The 18,814-nt window shown below is 36.1% G+C and overlaps 2 protein-coding genes across 2 annotated transcripts in view; both read left to right on the top strand.

Moving 5' to 3' along the window:
* The window catches only part of bdg (sodium-dependent transporter bedraggled), a 78,962-nt gene that overhangs the window by 39,999 nt on the left and 20,149 nt on the right, over positions 1-18,814 (top strand).
* On the top strand, positions 9,597-10,994 carry LOC141482120 (protein lifeguard 3-like). Its single transcript, XM_074174785.1, has one exon. The coding sequence runs from the start codon at positions 9,698-9,700 to the stop codon at positions 10,829-10,831; it is 1,134 nt and encodes a 377-aa protein (XP_074030886.1). The 5' UTR covers positions 9,597-9,697; the 3' UTR covers positions 10,832-10,994.

Below are 18,814 nucleotides of genomic sequence, written 5' to 3'. Positions count from 1 at the left end.
GCTAAAGCAGAATCTTCTATTACTTAATAAGTTAACTTCAATCAAATTAAGTACCTTCCTGAATTATGCGACCGTTCTTCTTTCCGATGGCGACCACAATCTGTAATATTCTCGTAATCGATGATAAATCTAGCATAATCTCTAATCGTTGGAAAGGATACATTCTCATCTAATCTTCAGCAAATTCCTAAAACACTTCCAACCCATTCCCAACGGCCATTCCTCATAAGCTTCCATCCCATTCCCCAATACAAATAATAATCAAAAGTAGTGAATTATCAACAGTAACACACAATAAGTAGTGAATTCAATTTCGAAAAATCAGAAACTTCGAAACACACAAACAGTTTAATTTTTCTATAATTCTATAGCGACCTACGTCATACCAATAAATTCGTACTTTCGCATTATGACCTGACTCTGTATAAGTTTCGTAAAATATATTTTTTTGCTGCAAAATGGTTTATTTTTCTAAAAAAAACCCAAGAGACATTTTTTTTCGAAAAAAAACCCATCGGAAATACATTTTTTAATGGTAAAAAACATTAGCAAAAAGTTAGGCAAAAATTACATTGGAAATATATTTTATGGGTTTTCCACCCAACCAATGGGGGTAAACCAAATAAATTACTGGTTATGTGTCTTTTTGGTAGTACAAAAAATCAGGTTAATTTCGATATTGCAACTTTTTCAGTGCTTGTGAAAAAAATTTGTTATACAAATTTGATGTACTCCCTTTAAGGGGCTGTATCTTAACAAGCGATGCTCCAATGAAGTTTCTTTATATGAAAGCCTGTATAAACTAATCGGCTTCGTTTAGAAGCTGGGTTTATTTAGTCGAATGTGAATAGGTGTGAGCCACAATAAACCCTTGCGGGTTGCGGTGGAGGGTCGAATAGACCCACTCACTTCGGCCTAAGCGAACCTAACTACCCCATCACTGAAATTATGCATTTCTTTTTTGACCGAAATTCATCACAATGTTAAGATGCCAATAGTGATTTTTTTTCATTTTACATCCTTATCGATATTTTTCATCGTCACGAAATCCTATGCTTCTGCCTTTGGCAACATTTTGAGAAAACAATCTTTGTGGCAATAGAAAGAATCATGGATGTAGCAGAGTCAATAATCTGATGCACAATAAGATGAAACAAACTGTTTATCAAGTAAGAAAAATAACTGATATCAACACAGAAACAAGAAATAGATGAAAAATTAACCATGATTTACAATTACTGAAGAAGTTTAAAGATTGGATATGAAGTATTTCTGAAATTAGAGATAGAACAAGTAGAAAAGAGCAAAACTATGAATAATAATAGAAAGTCATAACTGATAACATTGAGTCGATGGTCAGAAGATGTAAGAAATAATGACACTGCAATATATGACTAATTATTTGAATAAAATGAAGAGGAAACTTTGTTGAAAGCAGGGATGGTTTGTTGGAGGAGCCAAATTAAAAAAAATGTCTATAAAATATAATATAAAATGGTGATTCATATGAATAAGAACGAACCTTCTAAAAATCCAGTATAAATCCATGTAACAACAGTTGGTGATGGGAAATACAGAAAAATTACTAGAATAATTATCACAGCCGAAGCTCCCGATTTGAGCTAAGAAACAACAATAATTTACATTTCAAAAAACGATTCTGTTTCAACAGAAATAACTTCACGAATCTTTTTTCTGCACTCTTTCAATGAAGATTCTCCTTTGTAATAAAGCTGCATGTGTCGAGTCAAATTAAACATTTATCGTGTCATAAATCAGTTTACGTCGACCTAATTCATCACAGTAAAGTCACATGGAACAGTCAATATCGAATTTGTAACAAGCCAGTGGCCTACATATCGTCCATCCTAAATTAGATTAATTTCTCCATTAATCAACTGATTGAAAAAACGATGGAGGAACATATAGGGTGCCCTATTATTCAAAGTCTTAGATAATTTAGGTAAGTGATAACATAACCTATATATCAATATAAAAATGTATCGAATAATTTGTCGCAAAGTTTCAAGAAAAATAATTCAAACTGATCTTCCTGAAGAAGTGAACAAAATGATTTTTTTCCATCCAATATTTTTCAGTTTTTAGATCATGCAATGACCATGAATTATTTTCTCAAGAAGCAAACATGTTTGTGTCAAAGCTATTTTCTGCTTTTTTGGCAATGGCCTGCAGGTTTTTATGCATGATCTTTCGTCTACTACTGCGGTAGACATTATCAACGCGGAAACTGTTTTTTCGCTGGGAACAACATGTAAATATCTCGATCAATCATACTCAAACATTACTCAAACATGTTTGAGATGATTTTTCACACAATGTATTATGATATGTGAAAGAACCATTTGCTATTTTCCACCAGATGGTATAGTATTTCCAATACCAATTGGAACAGCACAGAGAAGGAATTCCCGCCTCGACATAGGCGTTGGCATATTATTTTTCAGTGGTAGTTTTTCAGTTACTTATTCTTACAATCATAGCAATTGATCACCCCATGAAAAAGTTATCTCAACTGAATTTTTCCACCATGGGTACCTAATTATGAAAAACGTCGAAATTTAAAATACAATAAAAACACAAATAATCACACCGAATTCTTGTCAAACATATATTCACAAAATAATAGAAGCCAACAAAATTGCTAGAAAAACCAGAATTCTTCTTCGCTATATTCGGATGAGGTGGAATCATCATCAGGTTGAATAACGATCGGATTTATGGAACTTTGCACATAATATTTGTACTCTTCTTTTATAACGTGAGCCACACAGTTCTTCCACACATCACTATTACCTACTTCATTCACCACTCGCCTTATATTGTCAAGCACTACAGCATTCAAAGTCGGTGACTGATTACATTTCCGCAAGCTTTCTTTCATTGTGGCCCAAACCATCTCAATTGGATTGAACACACAATAGTATGGAGGCAAACGTAAGTGAATATGACCACGTGTTTCACACATCTAATTAATAATATATATTTTTTTAAATTACGTTGTTTTATGGTCGCCAGTAATACCTTTTTCGTTAGTATCTTTCCGGGTATTTCCATGTCATGATTTCGCATGGAATCAACAATATCTGCTTTTTTGTGTTATTGTTTGGTATTGTAGTCAATAACCGAGTTTGGAGAAATATTTGGGAGAAGCAAGCATTCATGAATATTTGAAATTACTCGCTGAACTTGAACATGTAAGTCCTTATTTTCAAATTCCGGATCGACTGTGTCGATTGACACAGATTTTACACACGAAATGTTATCATTTGTTTCAAAAGGTCTCCAGAAAGACCTATTGATGAAAGTACCCAAAAACACTAAGATTTTCACAAAAATTGGTTTAAACGATGAGATTGGAACCTTTGGTGTAAAAGTTTTTCTAGATATCAATTACCCTAACACCAAACTGATATTTTAGCACCCGATGCGCGTTTCGCTAACAAGGTTAGCATCTTCAGGAGAAGCAAATTGATACTGAATCTTAAGACAAGGGTTATATACCTAAAGTACTTTGTTTGTTAAATGATGATTATTCTAATTTATTTTTCGGTAATTAACTAGTGGAACCACTACCTGCAAATTAAATTGTCCGCTTTTTAATCTATTGTTGACAAATTAATTTGCAGGTAATGGTTCCACTAGTTAATTACCGAAAAATCTATTGGGATAATCATCATTTAACAAACAAAGTCCGCATCGGACCAAAAAACTTCAGGTATATATTGTTAGGGCTATTTTCTAGGATGTTTTTTTATTTATTTGATTTAAATAATTGATGATTGAGGTTAGATAACAATTGAACCGACTACAAGGATACGCTACATAACAAAATGGACCTGATCAACTGTATTTTCTCGTCTTCATCTAGTCATATACACGATAGGTGGCATAGTGATCTCTTCTAAATGTGTTCTGGTTCAACCAAGTGTCCGAGACTATTTCGGACTGTTTGAAATTTTTTGCTTGTACGCATCATGTCTTGCGTTGTTTCCAAACAGTTTCGGATGTTAGAACCAGAACAAACCTATTGAGTATTTTGTCAGTCCCAACTCAGCACCACTGATGAGACCGTGGCGTGTCGAAACAGGTTCTTTTCCCTTTTCTCACTCCATTATTTCATACTGAATATTCTCGTGCAGTACTTTCAAATTCTCCTTCGTCCTCAATGCCATCCATTCGCAACATAACCGCGAGCCACCCTCTATCGCCTAACCTAAATCTCGCGAACTTGCGTGTCTCCAATCGAAACGGAAAATAATGGGCAAAGTAATCAAGTTTCTTGAACGAGGTGCACTTCAATTGTCTCTTGTATCGGCCCCCCTTTCCATAAACTAACAGTAATATCGAAATGTGGCAAGCGTTTCGCAGCGGAATACAAAGAAAAAGATCATCTACTAGAACAGGTCACCGCTCTTGCTCTCTCTGTAACGGTGTGTGCTTCCTCGTACTCTTTGCGGATTAGTGTAGTACCGCGCCGCGTACTGTCGATGATGCACAGGCGTTGAGTGCAAGTGTCATTTGTTCCATTCAGGGATTCCCGACGAAGGGACCATCTGCAGACCCATGCTGTTTTTGGGGATTATTTTTAAGTAGGTATTAGTCTAGAAGTGATTCCAGTCAATTATTTAATGCATTCAAAGCAAAGCGACAGAAGTACCTCGAGGTTCTATTCTGGGACCACTGTGTTTTATGCCTTGTCACGAACCGGATTCGACAAACTAATCCGCCAGAGGAGCCACCATCTACTTCTATGAATTCAATTGATTTATTTCACTTCAACTCATCTGTTTGTTTTTGGGAACATTGACAAGTTGAAGTATGCAATTTATATAATCTATAGTTAGGTTAAACTTAACGAACGTGAAGTTGGAGTCCATGTATGTATAGTTCAAGATATAGTGTGACGCATTTTTAATGGAAACACCCTCCTAAAATTTGAAGTTGTAAATCGATTTTAATGATTTTTTTTTGAAATGTCAAGTACCGAAAGGTCTACCTTGGGACAAAATTTGAAATGTTTATTAAAGTTTCAGGGCATACTACGATATTTTTTCTTAGTCGAAAATCGGGATTTTTTATTAGCGATTTTTTTATTGAAAAAATCACTGCGCCACTGGATTCAGAGTGCCTCTACACAGCTAACAGTTACAAAAACACCCTATATCAACAAATATAGCCATGAAAATATTTTTTTTTATGATTTCAACAATAAAGTGCCGCCAGATGAAAAAAAAACAAATAGCGTATATATTTTTAATGAAAATAACGGAATTACATTCAAGTTTTCACGCAAATTAACTAAAACTAAGAGCTAATATTTCAATTTAAATCTTAGTTGCCATGAAAATGATATTACAGTTTGACACTTGTGAAAGATTTAAGTGTACTATTGTCAACAATATTCACCTTACAGTTCTTCGAATTATTTTGTGTCATGGCTGCAAGATTGAGCGTAAGAGAGAAAATTGAAATTGTACGCCTTTCGGGAGATGACGTTAGAAGTGCTGGAGAGGTTTGTAGAGTATTGAATGAGAGACATCCAGATCGTCCTCGTATTAGCTGCGGTACGGTAAATAAAATAAATAAAATATTCAATGAAACTGGTGCAGTATCAAAAATGATGTTAAAAAGTAATCCTGTACAAAGACGAAACAGGAATGACAGGAATGATCAAATCATTTTAGATTATTTCGGAAATAATCCTAATCCCAGTATAAGGAATGCCACTTTAGATTTGAATATTCCACGAGAAACTATTCGGAGATATCTCAAGGCGAAGAATGTTAAACCTTTCAAGCCAACATTTTTACACACACTTCAAGAAGGCTACGAAGCAAGGCGCCTGGAATATTGTTTATGGGCCCAAGGGGAATATTTAAACAATAGAAATTTCCTAAAAAATATTTTATATACCGACGAAGCCACTTTCACTACAAATGGAGTAGTGTCATCACAGAATTATCGCTTTTGGGCAGCGGATAATCCTAACTGGGTAATAAACTGTAAAAGCCAGTATTCCCAAAAAATCAACGTCTGGTGTGGGATATTGAACGATCGAATTATTGGTCCTTTCTTTTTTGAGGAAAACATTAATGCGCAGAGGTTTCTAGAATTTTTAAACACAGAGTTTTGGGATGCTATTCACGAGCTGCCAATCAATGAACGATCAAATTCAATTGTCAAGTTAGATGGGTGTTCAGTTCATTATGACAGAGCTGTGAGGCAATGGCTTAACGAACATTCTCCAAACCGATGGATAGGCCGTGGTAGTCCGTTTATACAGTGGCCACCTAGATCTCCAGACCTCACAGTTTTGAACTTTTTTCTCTGGGGACTTCTCACACAAAAGGTTTACAAAAACCGCTCAAGAGATAGAAATGAACTTTGTGCAAGAATTCGACAGGTATGTGCAGATATTAGCCCTCAAGAACTAAGGAACGTACAGAAACATTCGTAAGCGCTACGACACATGTATCGAAATATGTGGTGGATTAGTAGAGGCTACTAGAATATGAGTTAGAATTAATTGTTGCACTGAATCGAAACATTTCAATAATTAGTTATTAGTTACGTTTATTAAAATTTTATGCTTCATTGTTAGTTGAATTGTGTGAATGTAATTCCGTTATTTTCATTAAAAATATTTAGGCTATTTGTTTTTTTTTTCATCTGGCGGCACTTTATTGTTGAAATCATAAAAAAATTATATATTGTGACTGTTAGCTGTGTGAGTTTTCGAATTTTTGAGCTGTCATAACTTTGTTAATAATGAATATTTGTGCATGAAATTTTGGTCACATCTATTTAGAGGCACTCTGAATCCAGTGGCGTAGTGATTTTTTCAATAAAAAAATCGCTAATAAAAAATTCCGATTTTCGACTAAGAAAAAATATCGTAGTATGCCCTGAAACTTTAATAAACATTTCAAATTTTGTTCCAAGGTAGACCTTTTAGTACTTGACATTTGAAAAAAAAAATCAATGAAACCGATTTACAACTTCAAATTTTAGGGGGTGTTTCCATTAAAAATATATATACCTCAAAGACCAATGACCTCTTAACCGGCGTCGTTCAACCACAAAAAATTATATCATCTGGATTATAAACAGAAGTGGTAGTGATGAAAAACATTATAACCTCAAACCTTGCACGAAGGTTTATATTTGTATGCATTCAACAACGTTGAATGACTTGAAGCAATTATTTTCTTCAGTTTTAATGCAGTTTCGTTTTTTAATTTCCTTGTTTTTCATGCTCAGCTTATCCTAGTTCTTTGAGTGGCTAGTGTGTTTTTGTTGAAACCGACTTGGCTCGTTGATAATGTGCGTGCACCTTAATTGACCACTGTCCAGACACGCGAGGTCACTGCATGGAAATCGATGCAGGATTCCTAAATTTAAACATATTTCGTCGTATACCCTGCGTGAATGACTTATTCCATCTGGTTCAATAGGTTTCACAAGGGATTTTCAAGTGTATATTTTTTAGGTAACGTCATAACTTAAGCTCTTGTTTTCGATGAGAATGTTATTCAAAAAGTAAGCCACACATATGCACACATGCACATATAACTACACATATTTTGGATTGACATATCCATATCATCATGGATTAAAATCAGTCTTGAATTAATTTGAGACGCACATACCTAACAGAGTTATCTATGTTTGTTTGAAGGTGGTTGACAATGTTTCGTGGTGTATTTCATCAGTTCGGACTTCCATTGTCAAATATAATTTAAATTGATTTGATAACCCTGAAAAAATCAAAAAGAACAACCGAAAATAACAAATTTATTGAAAACTGGACTTATTCCTCCGAGATCTGACTATTTATAGGTCATTCGATGCAGGATGCCACAGAACGATTTGAAGAAATAAGAAGAGATACCTTGGAAGAGGATCATGGACCAATTTTTGCCAAGATTGAAAGCACGTGCTTGAATATCCGACAAGACATCCCCAAGACAAGACAAGAAGACCCACAACAGGAAGTGAAGAAAGTTGGTGAGGAATCAATACCCAAACGCAGAACGAGAACAGGGCAACTATGAAGCCGTCAACATCATCAACATGAGTTACCGCCCGCTTACGGACACCAAACGCGGACTGCGATTCCAAGAATTGCATTCACCGGATACCCTGCGAGTGCGGATAATCATACATCGGTGAAACTAAGAGGCCATTGAAAGTTCGCATTGCTGAGCACAAGAAACGCACACAGCGAGGAGAAACCAGCAAATCTGGAAGAGCAGAGCATGTTTGGACTCATCAACACAACACCAAGTGGGCTCACAAAGAAGAACACTGGTTTAGGTAAAATTCAAAAAAGCCGCGTATATGTTGTCCAATAACGCATTTAGTCAAGCTAGCGTAGAGATACGTAACATATGGAAACCTCTAATCAAGCGGAAAACAACCAAGCTTCCGCCAAACGGTCATCTCCCGCCAACCCCAATTAAGCGGAAAGAGGGAAGAGGGTATAGGAGAAAGCACTCGAATGACCTATAAATAGTCAGATCTCGGAGGAATAAGTCCAGGTATCACTCGTAGACGATTGTGGATACTTACAATCGAAACGTTGTGACATAACTTGGTTTGAAATCTTTTAATTCTTATTTTTTCATTTTTTGTTAATAATATTTTCAATTTTTCAATTTTCAGTTTTTATTATTATTTCAATTTCCATTTGTTTGGTTGTTGTTTTATGTTAGGTTGTTGTTGTATGTTATTTCTTTGTAATTTCAGTTTTTTATTTAATAAAATTGTCATTTTCTGTTAATCTTTTTGTTATTTTCAGGGTTATCAAATCAATTTATATTATATTAGACAATGGAAGTCCGGACTGATGAAATACTGAGTTATCTATAGTATAAATAAGGACATTATTATATGTAGATTAGTTTAGTTTTTCTCTAGAAGATGATAACTCATATAAATGAAAAGTCTAAAAGTAACTGCCTCTTTGAATACATCAACAGTATATTTATTGGATATTACTGGAGTTTTTTCCCAACACCCAAGATCAGTTTGATCTTCCTCTTGAAGATGATTACTTGGTGATCGAAACACGTGTCGAGGTGTTAAAAATATCGATTTGGTGTTGGGAAAAAACTCCAGTAATATTCATTACTACACCAAAGTTTCCAAACAGTGAATCACAAAGTTTTGTTTGAGTCAATGCAGGTCTACCAAATATCTTCGGGTGAAACATACTTTTTCAACTGAAAATTCAGCATTTTCAAATGTTTTCGAGTTTTAATTCACCTGGTTTTACAAAAATTCTATTATTCTAAAAATCTAATAGTTTTTTATATTGAGCCATTCGGTATATACCCATACAGTCTTCCAGTTTTTGAAGGCGCTTTTGTAAAAAACCGAAATACACTTCTATTCATACGGAAACCTAAGGTGTTGATATTATGTGTCATCGCTGACCTATCAAGGAAAATAAAAGAGAACTTAACGTTCTTTGATAGCTACTATTTGTAGCACCAAAACTTTTTTGGCGACTAAGAAATTTATCCCACTTTCAGGAAAGTGAAAGTTTCTTATTGGTCAAAAAAGTGACATTTTCATGACAAAATTCTGTCAGTGTGGCTTATGAAATCGTGTGAAATTGTTGTGAATGAAATGCCAAATTCCGTAGTGACAGATCATGTAGTGACAGTTCATTATGAACCCTTCAGACTCATCAGTCTCTACAGATAAAGGTCCTCCGAATTCGAGACATGCTACCAATTGTGAGCCTTTCAAATTCGAAACTGAACCACCTGGAACCTCCGGACTCCCAACTAGAATCAGTAAGAAACTGGGAATCGACCACCCGGAGGAAGAATCTGTCTTACCAAGTCCGCTACATTCCCTTGACGACCTCAGCCAGAGGTTACTGGAGCAGAAGTTAGAGATGGAAGGGCGAGAAAGTTACCTCACTGTCGATTTCTGCGTGAAAGAAATGGCAACCTCCACGGATATAGAAACAGTTTTCAGCAGAAATCCCAGAACCCAAGACGCCATTGTTAGAAGCCAGTACGATTCTTCCCCCCCTCCCCCGTACTCCTACAATGATACATACAGGTATCAGGGACGAGTAGGCTCAACGCCAGTTTATCAAGAGGTGTACATGCCCCCTGGCGCTCCTCCTCCTCCGATGGAAACCAGCCGAGCTCCAGCCTACCAAGCGAACTACGATGATCCTTACGACTTCCTTGGGTTCGAGAACAAGCAAATTCGCAACAGATTCATTCAGAAAGTGTACACGATCCTGTCCTTCCAACTCTTGCTAGCCTTTGGATTCATAGCCGCCTGCGTTTACGTTAGACCACTAAAGATGTTCGTTGGATCCAACATGCTGATGATGGTGTTAGCAACGGTGATCCTATTCGTTTTAGAGATAACTCTCTTCTGCTACGAAGCTGCCAGGAGGATGTTTCCTGTGAATTTTTTTTTATTGTTTCTGCTGACGTTTGCTTTGGCGTACGTTATTGCAGTGTTGGCTTGCAACGTCACCGAAGAAGCCGTTCTTCTAGCTGTTGGCAGCACAGCTCTGATTTGCTTGGTGGTAACTTTCATCGCGTGGATGAACTGGTTCGATGTGACCACGTGGGGTACGATTTTCTGTTTTATGTCTGTGGTGTTGATCGTTTATGGTTTAATAGCTTTGATAATAACTTTGCTAACTGGATCGAACATCGCATATATTATTTATGCGTGTTTGGCTACTGTGTTGTTTTGCTTGTATTTGTTGTATGATACGCAACAGATTATGGGGGGCGGAAGGATTGCGTTGTCGCCTGAGGAATATATTTAGGGGCGATATGTTTATTTATTGATATCATGACTATTTTTATGAATCTTCTGTATTTGTTTGGTCAGTGTCGGTCTTAACGTGTATATGAATTAGCTTTTAATTGGTTGAAATTATTTTTATAGGTAATAAATCAAAGTTATTATAACATTTTTAATAATTTAAGTTTTCATTGAGGAAATTATCGAAAAATGAACAATCTATACAGTGTGTAACAACGAAAACTCAACAGAGCCGTTTTTGAATATAAAAAGTGAGATTTTAAAAAAAAGCTCAGACACATCGATTACTAATTAAAGGGGGACAACTTTCAGACTAATCAGAATTTTTGTAGTACGCACCCCCTTGAAGGGGTGCGTCCGACGACCCTTATTTAGATAGGGAAAGTAGGTCGAGTGGCACCTTGTTTTGAAGGTATTTCGAATACCTTTACAACTCTGTTGAAAGAAAATTTTTGTAACGATTAGTTTTCAAGATAATTTGAAGTTAAAATTGCCATGTTAAAATTACATTAGACAGATCACTCGGTAACTTGTATGCCTAAATGAAAAAAATTTCGAGCAGTTCTTATCAGTTTATTGTTAAATAAAATCCCTTTTTTAAATCAATACCCACTCTTCTTCCAGTTTTCATTAGTACATCGTTCGATTGTTTTGTTTAAACGGGTCGGGTATTGTTATTTGTTTAAAAATGCCTCACACTACTGCTGAAAGGGTTTCAGTTATTGCTTCATTTTTTGGCAACGACCAAAATGCTAATAGAACATCAATTTTATTTAACGACCAAAACCCTGGTAAATACCTAAGCAGAAATCACGTTCTGGATTTGGTCACAAAATTCAGAGAGACAGGTTCGGTTTTGAATGAGAAAAGAAATGTTCAGAGAAGGGTAGTGAATGACGATAATGCGATTGGAATGATTGGTCGAGTCATCGCCAATCCCAGGTTAAGTACCAGAGGTTTATCAGCAATGGCCGGAATAAGCCATATGAGCGCATGGAGAATCCTTAAAAACCACAAATTCCATCCTTACAAAATAAAACTTGTTCATGAATTCAATGAGGATGATTTTGACCGAAGACAGGAGTTTTGTGAGGGCATGAGTGAGAGATTAATGCAAAATCCCGAGCTGCTTTATAACATCTGTTTTTCGGACGAAAGCTCATTTTGTTTAAATGGTTGCGTGAACCGTTATTGGTCGAATGAAAACCCAAGACAATACGCAGAAATACATACCCAACATCCCCAAAAGTTGAGTGTCTGGGCCGGAATATTGGCCAATCATATTATGAGTCCATTTTTCATTGATGGAAATTTAACCGGTGATTCTCATTTACAACTTCTTGAAGAGGCAATGCAACCTCGAATAGTTGAAATAATTGAACAGGATCCAAGATGTCAAGATTAATTTATCCATTTTCAACAAGACGGTGCACCACCCCATTATGCCCAGCAGGTTCGAAATCTTTTGAATAATCATTTTGAAGGACAATGGATTGGCATAAGAGGTCCAATTGAATGGCCAGCACGATCACCAGATTTAACACCACTGGACTACTTTTTGTGGGGATATTTAAAGTCTAAAGTTTATGCTACACAGCCAGCCAATTTGGATGAATTACGTCATAGAATTATTGATGAGTGTCCACTTTTAATTAGAAATTGACGTGTCCGAGCTTTTTTTAAAAATCTTACTTTTTATATTCAAAAACGGCTCTGTTAAGGTTTCGTTGTTACACACTGTATAAATGATCATACTACATGAAGGTTTAGACAATAACACCGCATGCCTGACATGGTCAGAGGTCTTGGAAATACCAATCGCAACAGCCGTAGATTTTTCAAGTTGCTCGATTATATTATTATAAAGCTGAGGGCCATGTGGGAAAAATCATTTTCTTTATGAAAAATATATTGGTGCTCACCTAAGAAGCTAAATTACTATTTGGAATAAAATGTAGGTGGATACAATCAATAACTTCATGATATATTAATCACAAGTTTTTGAAATTTCGAGATTTTCAGTTAAACTATACAGGATGGGCCGTCGAAAATTTGACATGGAGGTTTTGGGTACTAATCTTGCAAATCCGGAAAAACGCTCAAGCAGGTCGATTTTTATCAGGAGGGGGACAGTTTTTTCCATCATTTACAGCATCGTCACTTAAACCCCGGAACAGAGGGGTGAACAACCCTTGAAATAGGGAATAGATGGCGAGTCGCACTTCATTTGAAAGATCTTGGAATTCTCTAAACAATATTGTACATTTTTTAAAATTTGGACGTATTTGAAAGAGTTCTTTTTTTCCGATAATTAACTATTTCAATATTGTTAATAGCAACAAATTGTTGTACGCCACTGCTCAGTTGGAATGTATTTGGAATTCTTTCATTTGTTTCTTACGCCATTTTTTTGTTAATATTTTAGTTTTTCTCTGAGGACTATTACAATTGAAAAATGGTTATAAATGCTGTTTCTATTTCTCATTTTTAACGCAAGAACTGAATGAAGATGATTTCGATCGACGCTTGCAATTTTGCGATTTAGTTAGTGAACGAGCGGTTCACATTTTCTTTTCAACATTTGCTTCAGTGATGAATGTTCTTTTTTTTTTCTAAATGGCACAGTTAATCGCCATAATTGTCGCTATTGGGCTGATTCAAATCCTCACATTTTTCATGAAGTGCATATTCAACGTCCACAAAAATTAAATGTATGAGCTGGAATTTTTGGTGACCGTATTGTTAGCCCATTGTTTTTAGAAGACAATTCAACCGGACAAATGTATCTGGAGCTTCTGGAATATACTATTAATCCCCTACTCACTGATATTATTAAAAATGGACACAATTATCCAGATGATCTGTTGATATTTCAACGAGATGGGGCTCCTCCGCACTATGCTCTGCCTGTTCGGCAGTATCTAGATCAGACTTTTCGGCATCACTGGATTGGGGCACTATCGAATGGCCACCACGATCTCCAAACCTTTCGCCGTTAGATTTCTTTCTGTGGGGTCATCTGAAAAGCAGAATTTACTGTACTTCTCCTGCATCACTCGAAGATTTACGGCAACGAATCACAAATAAATGTCACCAAAACACTCCAGAAATGTTCCAAAATGTTCGAGAACGTTTCCAGCAGAATCTCTGTTATTGCATGGATGCTGGAGGTGCCCATTTTGAGCATATGCTAACATGAGAATGAAGTAACTAACTTGAACTTTAAATTTAATATGGTTCGTCCAAATTAAAAAAAAAATGTACACCGTTGTTTAGAGAATTCCAACAAGATCTTCCAAAAGATGTGCGACTCGCCCCCAGTTCCCTATTAAAATTCCAAGGGTTCACCCTTCTGCTCCGGGGTTGAAGTGACGACACTGTAAATGGAGAAAAAAACTGTCCTCTTCCCAATAGAAATCGACCTGTCTGAGCTTTTTTTTAGCATTCGCAAGATTGGTACCCGAAACCTCCATGTCACGTTTTCGATGGCCAACCCTGTATAGTTCATTCCTTCGGAAGATATCTTTCCATATCGTATAGTGTATGAAAATATAAGAATAAATCTAAGAAACTTCTAATAACTTTTTTCTACTTCAATTCTACTGTAATACATACCAAGATTTTTTCGAGGTTATTAACATAACCTGTATAGAAGAACGTGAATTTTCAAGCATGTCGGTTCTACCCGTTCATCTCCGAAAGTAAGAAAAGGATAATGATTTCTTGGTACTACATATAATTCACCGCTAACAGGTCGATCTTGAGATTACTATAACATATAATTATGTAATAAAAATATGAAGGGAGTTCCCAACTCCCAACTCAAATGATTGGTGATTTGAATTTCAACTTATAGATTTTTTAGCAGGCTGGCGATATCAATTGTCAGTTTCAAATATCCAATTAAATTGAGCCTTATATACCCTTGATCTGAATATTACAAATACGTTTTTCGTAATGTAACAAATGATTCATCGTGAGGACTTTTTTGTATAAATCATTACATTGCAAAACCCGAAGTATCATATATGTACTTGGATTTTTTTGAATCCCGATAGTTTCTGAAATATTACTATGTATTTATAGATTCGTTATTGGAATCGTTTGTTATACCATGTAACAAAAACGTACTCACCTCCCAGTTCGATTTGCTTTGTCTCTTTCTCTCTCTCTCTGAGATTATGAGTTTGGTTTTTTTCCCAAATTTTATATTATATGCCAACTATATATACAGGGTGTCCCATATAAAACTCCGCGGGCAAATATAAAAAAAATTAAAGAGAATATCCATATTTCGTGAAAGGAGATAATTTTGGTCAAAGGGTCCTCTTATATACGTAGATATCCAGCACTAGGCGTGATCTGTTAGGGCGTCGCGACACCGACGCCAATTTTTTTTAAATGGTAACCAAGTATTTTCAATTGTTTTTTGGATTCTCCAATAAATTCTGAATTCAGCACACTTGTAGTTTTCCTTGAATACTGATGAAAAATGGCAATTTCATTGCGTATTATAAAGAGGGCCATAAATAAGTCAAAATAAATGTAATAGTTTAGATCTGTCAGAAGACCTGTCAGATTTGACGGAAGTGTATTCAGTTTTGTGTTGGTTTTTCGTAAAATTGAAAAATGGTTCAATTTTCAAATGCAAAAAAGTTGGATATGATATGTATTTATGGCGAAGCAAGAAGACTCAACCTCTAACGGAAGCAAGAAACTCTTTGGAAGGTTCGAAATAGATGAACATTTCAACCTAGCAGAACACTATTATAATATTTATGCAGTCATTGTTCACTGTGGTTCTGGCGTTGAATTTGGTCATTATTACGCTTTGGTCAAAGAAGAAACGGACTGGTTTAGGTTTGACCATAGTCGTGTCACGAAGTGTTCTGGTGATGTATTGAATTTATTGGAGCCTCTGGAGACACCCTACATTTTGTTTTATAAGAGAGAGGACATTGTTAGATCAAGATCTTCAGATGATGTGTTGCTGCAGGTTTTTCCGGGTTTACCTGCAGCTGAAAAAGCAAATGCGCCACTGGATTCAATGAAGTCGCCCCGGAGCGCCAATTAATTTTTATTGTTGTTTTTATTTTATTTTTATCGTTGTTTTAATAAAATATGTAACCAATAAATTAAATACTATATCATTTGGTTCAAGGACTTCATCCAGGTAATAATCTTCAACTTTCATTTTTAATAACTAAAATAAATTGTCATATGCTGATGCTGATAGAAGATTGAACTTCATTGCATGGTTGGTCCACCCGTATTCATGATGATGATCAGTTTCTGAAAAAAATATGGAGTGAGTAAAGCCGTTGCCATAACAACGGTATAATAAACAAACATAATTGTCACTATTGGCCTGACATGAACCCTCATTGGGTGCAAGAAACGAGATTTCAGTCTCTGTGGGGGGTTAATGTTTGGTGCAGAATCATTGATGGTTATTTGATAGGACCTCATTTTTTCGAAGAAATTCTCACTTGGTTTTTCTGCAACATGCGTTCTCTTGGAGAATTTACCAATACAAACTCGACTGAATATGTGGTTTCAACAAGATGGGGCACCTCCACATATTATTAGAATAGTTACCCAATATTTGGATGATACTTTTAATGAGAAATGGATTGGAAATAAGGGTCCAATACCGTGGCCAGCTCGAAGTCCAGGTATTACTCCACTAGATTTCATTTTGCGGGGATATATCAAAGACTTAGTTTATATACGACGTCCATAAAATTTAGAGGATTTGAAAAATAGTATCACATATGTTGCAATATGTGTATTCTACGTGAAGGGAGGCAGTTCGAACACATACTAAAATGATTCTTGTTATCACTGATTGATTTCGTCCAACCAAGTTGGCCTCTTCAGAAGATGAAATAGACTAATGTGTTTGTGAACAGTGTGTTAGTTTATTTTCTCATCATTAAATCACTTCTAGATAACTTCCAGTTATAGGCCAACTGCCACTGCAGAACGACACAGTCTGAAAAAGGAGATCAGCCACTTGATCTACTGTAGTAATATTAGTTGCCTTCGTTTTTTTTGCGAAACGAAACATAATTCAAACTGCAGTTACGTGACTCTTGCCAGCATGTGTACCCGCATAAACGAATGTCCTAGATGGAACTGCCGTAAAGCAACAAATAGGAAAAACGAATTGAAATATAATTTGTTCTGTTTACTACGATTGGCATGCTAATCTGAAGCAGTGTTGAAAACGAGGCCAATAGTATGCAGGAAATGTTGCGTTATTATGAACTTGGCACACAAATATGGATTGGTCAAGATCGATTTTAAGCGAATTTATGGAGCTGCAAAGTAAAATCTAGGTACTTCCTGGAATGATAAAAATGAAAGCAGAATGGAATTGGGAAGTCTTAAATCATTTCAGTTTTGTCCTTTGAATGCTACCGAACTTTATAGTGGTTTTCATCAATAATTCTGAAGAAAAGTGAATTAGGTAACAGGATCTATTTCTTTTTAAAAAAACAATTGTTTTTGCCGAAGTTTCGAATCTAATTAAATTCTTCTTCAGGACTCGAAAAGTAGTTTCTTCGTGAATTTCACTAGTTCGGACTTCCATTGTCTACTATAGAAAATGATTTGAAATCCCTGAAACAACTAAAAAAGAAGAATTGAAAATGAATAGCTGAAAATAACAATTATATTAACCAAAATAAACCTGAAATGAAATAATAGTGAAATAAAATACAAGTAAAAATAGAACAATTGAATACATGAAAATAAAGAAATGAAAAAAAAAAATAAAAAAATGAAAAGTGGTGAGATTCCAAGTCACGTTAGTTCACGACGTTTCGATTGTTAGTATCTACAATCGTCTTCGGGTGATGACTGGACTGATTCCTCCGAGAGATGACTATTTATAGGTCGTTCGAGTACTTTCACTTACCCCGGCTTTCCATTTTCCGCTTCACTGGTTTCGTGGGAGATGATCGTTTGGCGGGAGTTGGCCATTTTTCGCTTGATGATGGGTTTCCATATGTTGCGTATTTCTACGCTGGCTTGGCTGAATACGTTGTTGGACAACATGTATGCGGCGTTTAGTGGCCTGGTTTTCGTGAGGCTGTTACGGATAATGTTACCGGATCTGAAGCAGGTTCTGATGTTGTACTTGGCTAGAAGACAGCAGGAGCCTCGCAAGGAAGAGAAGCCGTCACAACCAGTGCTTGCACTTCCCTACATCAGAGGATTATCGGGGAGGATAAGAAGAATTGGTTCCAAGTACAACATCAGAACCTGCTTCAGATCCGGTAACACTATCCGTAGCAGCCTCACGAAAACCAGGCCACCAAACGCGGACTGCGATTCCAAGAATTGCATTTACCGGATACCCTGTGAGTGTGGAGAATCCTATATTGGTGAAACTAAGAGGCCATTGAATGTTCGCATTGCCGAGCACAAGAAACACACACAGCTAGGGGAAACCAGCAAATCAGGAATAGCAGACCATGTTTGGACCCATCAACACAACATCGAGTGGTCCCAAGCTGAGATCTTGCACAGAGAGGAACATTGGTTTAGGAGAACATTCAAGGAAGCCGCATACATGTTGTCCAACAACGTATTCAGCCAAGCCAGCATAAAAATACGCAACATATGGAAACCCATCATCTAGCGAAAAATGAACAACTCCCGCCAAAACGGTCATCTCCCACGGAACTAGTGAAGCGGAAAATGGAAAGCGGGGATAAGTGAAAGTACTCGAACGACCTATAAATAGTCATCTCTCGGAGGAATCAGTCCAGTCATCACCCGAAGACGATTGTAGATACTAACAATCGAAACGTTGTGAACTAACGTGACTTGAAATCTCTCCACTTTTTATTTTATTTTTTTTTTTCATTTCTTCATTTTTATTCAATTGTTCTATTTTTACTTGTATTTTATTTCACTATTATTTCATTTCAGGTTTATTTTGGTTAATATAATTGTTATTTTCAGCTATTCATTT

This window comes from Leptinotarsa decemlineata, unplaced genomic scaffold (assembly GCF_025532065.1).
Source record: "Leptinotarsa decemlineata unplaced genomic scaffold, Ldec_3_MD MMD2_tig00000882_RagTag_RagTag, whole genome shotgun sequence".
In the NCBI taxonomy this organism is placed as follows: Eukaryota; Metazoa; Arthropoda; class Insecta; order Coleoptera; family Chrysomelidae; genus Leptinotarsa; species Leptinotarsa decemlineata.
The sequence above is the reverse complement of the archived record's forward strand: the minus strand, read 5'-3'. Positions and strand labels throughout refer to the sequence as shown.